Genomic DNA, 2,044 nt, shown 5'->3' with positions numbered 1-2,044 from the left:
CAACTTCATGGAAGATGTCCCCCACTTCAGAAAAATATCTGGGGTGATATAAAATACCCTTTGGTGCTATTGATAAAAGCAATAATAATAAACACTAGAGTTGGTTTGCAAAAAGAAGGGGTCTACAACACGGTTTTAATTTTTTTTTTTTTTTACTAAATTTTTTAACATTTTTAATCAAAGAAAACAAAAACTCAATTGTAGTTCTAACATTTTGTTTTATTAAAATTTTTAAAATTTTATTTATATAAAATAAAAAATAAAAATAAAAAATATTTTTCATAAAAAAAATGTATTTAATCATATATATATATATATATATATATATATATATATATATTAATTTTATTAAAAATTAAAATTTTTATATATTGAAATTGTGTATCGATCAGACCATAAGCCGACCTGCTCACCAAGAGTCACGTGTCGCCATCTGCAGGGCACTAGTATACTTTTTCTTGACTAGGGCTGACAAAAGCAATGATGTGCATGATTCAAGCAATGACGTCAAGCCAAAGTTTAAAAAATTAATTTAATTATATTACTTCTTATATTTCATTTTCGAATTTAATTTTATCGATAAAATTAAAATTGTGGAATTTTTTAGAATAATTAAAGGACAAGATTTAAAAATTTATTAATTTATTTTCTACAGATAATTTTAATTAATTAATTAATTAATATAGAAGAAAAATGAAAGAGGAGATAAGGAATGAGCATCCCCACCTTCTAGAAATTTCCCAGGTTTTAATCCTCTCTCTGGAATTTGCTATAAATAATTAACAATTTCCCCTGTGTTGCTCATCGAGACTTGAGTTTGAAGCTTATCGATCACAGTAGTAGGAATGGCGGACGAGATTATCTTGTTGGATTTCTGGCCTAGCATGTTTGGTATGAGGGTCAAAGTTGCCCTGGCAGAGAAGGGCCTCAAGTATGAATTTAGAGAGGAGGACTTGAGGAACAAGAGCCCTTTGCTCCTTGAGATGAATCCAGTTCATAAGAAAATCCCAGTTCTGATCCACAATGGGAAACCCATTTGTGAGTCTCTGATAATTGTTCAGTATATCGATGAGGTTTGGAAGGATAAATCTCCATTGTTGCCCAGTGACCCATACCAGAGAGCTCAGGCCAGGTTCTGGGCGGACTACATAGACAAGAAGGTATGTTTTTGCGGTTGATTTAAAGCATTCTTTTACATCGATTCATGGCAATTGGCTCAGATTTTGATTATGGTGGGGGATTTGTTCAAAATGCTTTGTTTTCTCACATATTCTCTCGTTGACTTCATTATGTTTGATAGATCTTTGAACTTGGAAGGAAGATATGGACGACCAAAGGAGAAGATCAGGAGGCAGCCAAGAAAGAATTCATAGAGTGCCTTAAGCTTTTGGAAGGAGAGCTTGGGGAAAAGCCCTACTTTGGTGGTGAAAATTTTGGGTTTGTGGATGTGGCTCTGGTGACCTTTTCTTGCTGGTTTTATGCATACGAGACCTTTGGCAACTTCAGCATAGAGGCGGAGTGCCCCAAGTTGATCGCTTGGACCAAGAGGTGCATGGAAAGGGAAAGTGTGTCGTCTTCTCTTGCAGACCCCCACAAGGTCCATGGCTTTGTTGTGGTGTTGAGAAAGAAGTTTGGTATAGAGTAGTAGGACATTTGCAGCTATTTACTGGTGTTGTTTTGGTCATATGGAAGAGCGTTTGCTAAATGCTAAGTTCAAGGTTTAAAAAATCGGGATATATCCCCGATATTTCGGGTTTCAGTGGATGCTGACACAAATTCTGGAGAGATATTTCCATATTCCGATATTTCGGGATTTTTTTCACATTTTATCACCATTGTTTCGTGTTTCACTCGATTTTTCAGCGATTTACAGGAATTGAGCGGCGCGTGGACTCAAACCTGGCATGCCGGCCACTGGGGCAAGCATGTCTTTACTTCTTAAAAGTGGAATTAATTTTATATATTTTATATTCACACCTAATTTTATATATATTTGAAAAAAATAAAATATTAAAATAAAATTTTAATTATTTATTTTTAAATT

At 34.1% G+C, this 2,044-nt stretch overlaps 1 protein-coding gene across 1 annotated transcript; it reads left to right on the top strand.

The window, feature by feature from the left end:
• Positions 1 to 770: 770 nt before the first annotated feature.
• On the top strand, positions 771 to 1,832 carry LOC117908456 (probable glutathione S-transferase). Its single transcript, XM_034822048.1, has 2 exons — positions 771 to 1,160; positions 1,301 to 1,832. The coding sequence occupies exons 1-2, from the start codon at positions 846 to 848 to the stop codon at positions 1,643 to 1,645; spliced, it is 660 nt and encodes a 219-aa protein (XP_034677939.1). The 5' UTR covers positions 771 to 845; the 3' UTR covers positions 1,646 to 1,832.
• The last annotated feature ends 212 nt before the right edge of the window (positions 1,833 to 2,044 follow it).

Source organism: Vitis riparia, chromosome 19 (genome assembly GCF_004353265.1).
Source record: "Vitis riparia cultivar Riparia Gloire de Montpellier isolate 1030 chromosome 19, EGFV_Vit.rip_1.0, whole genome shotgun sequence".
Lineage (NCBI taxonomy): Eukaryota > Viridiplantae > Streptophyta > Magnoliopsida > Vitales > Vitaceae > Vitis > Vitis riparia.
This window is presented reverse-complemented; position numbering and strand designations above follow the sequence as displayed.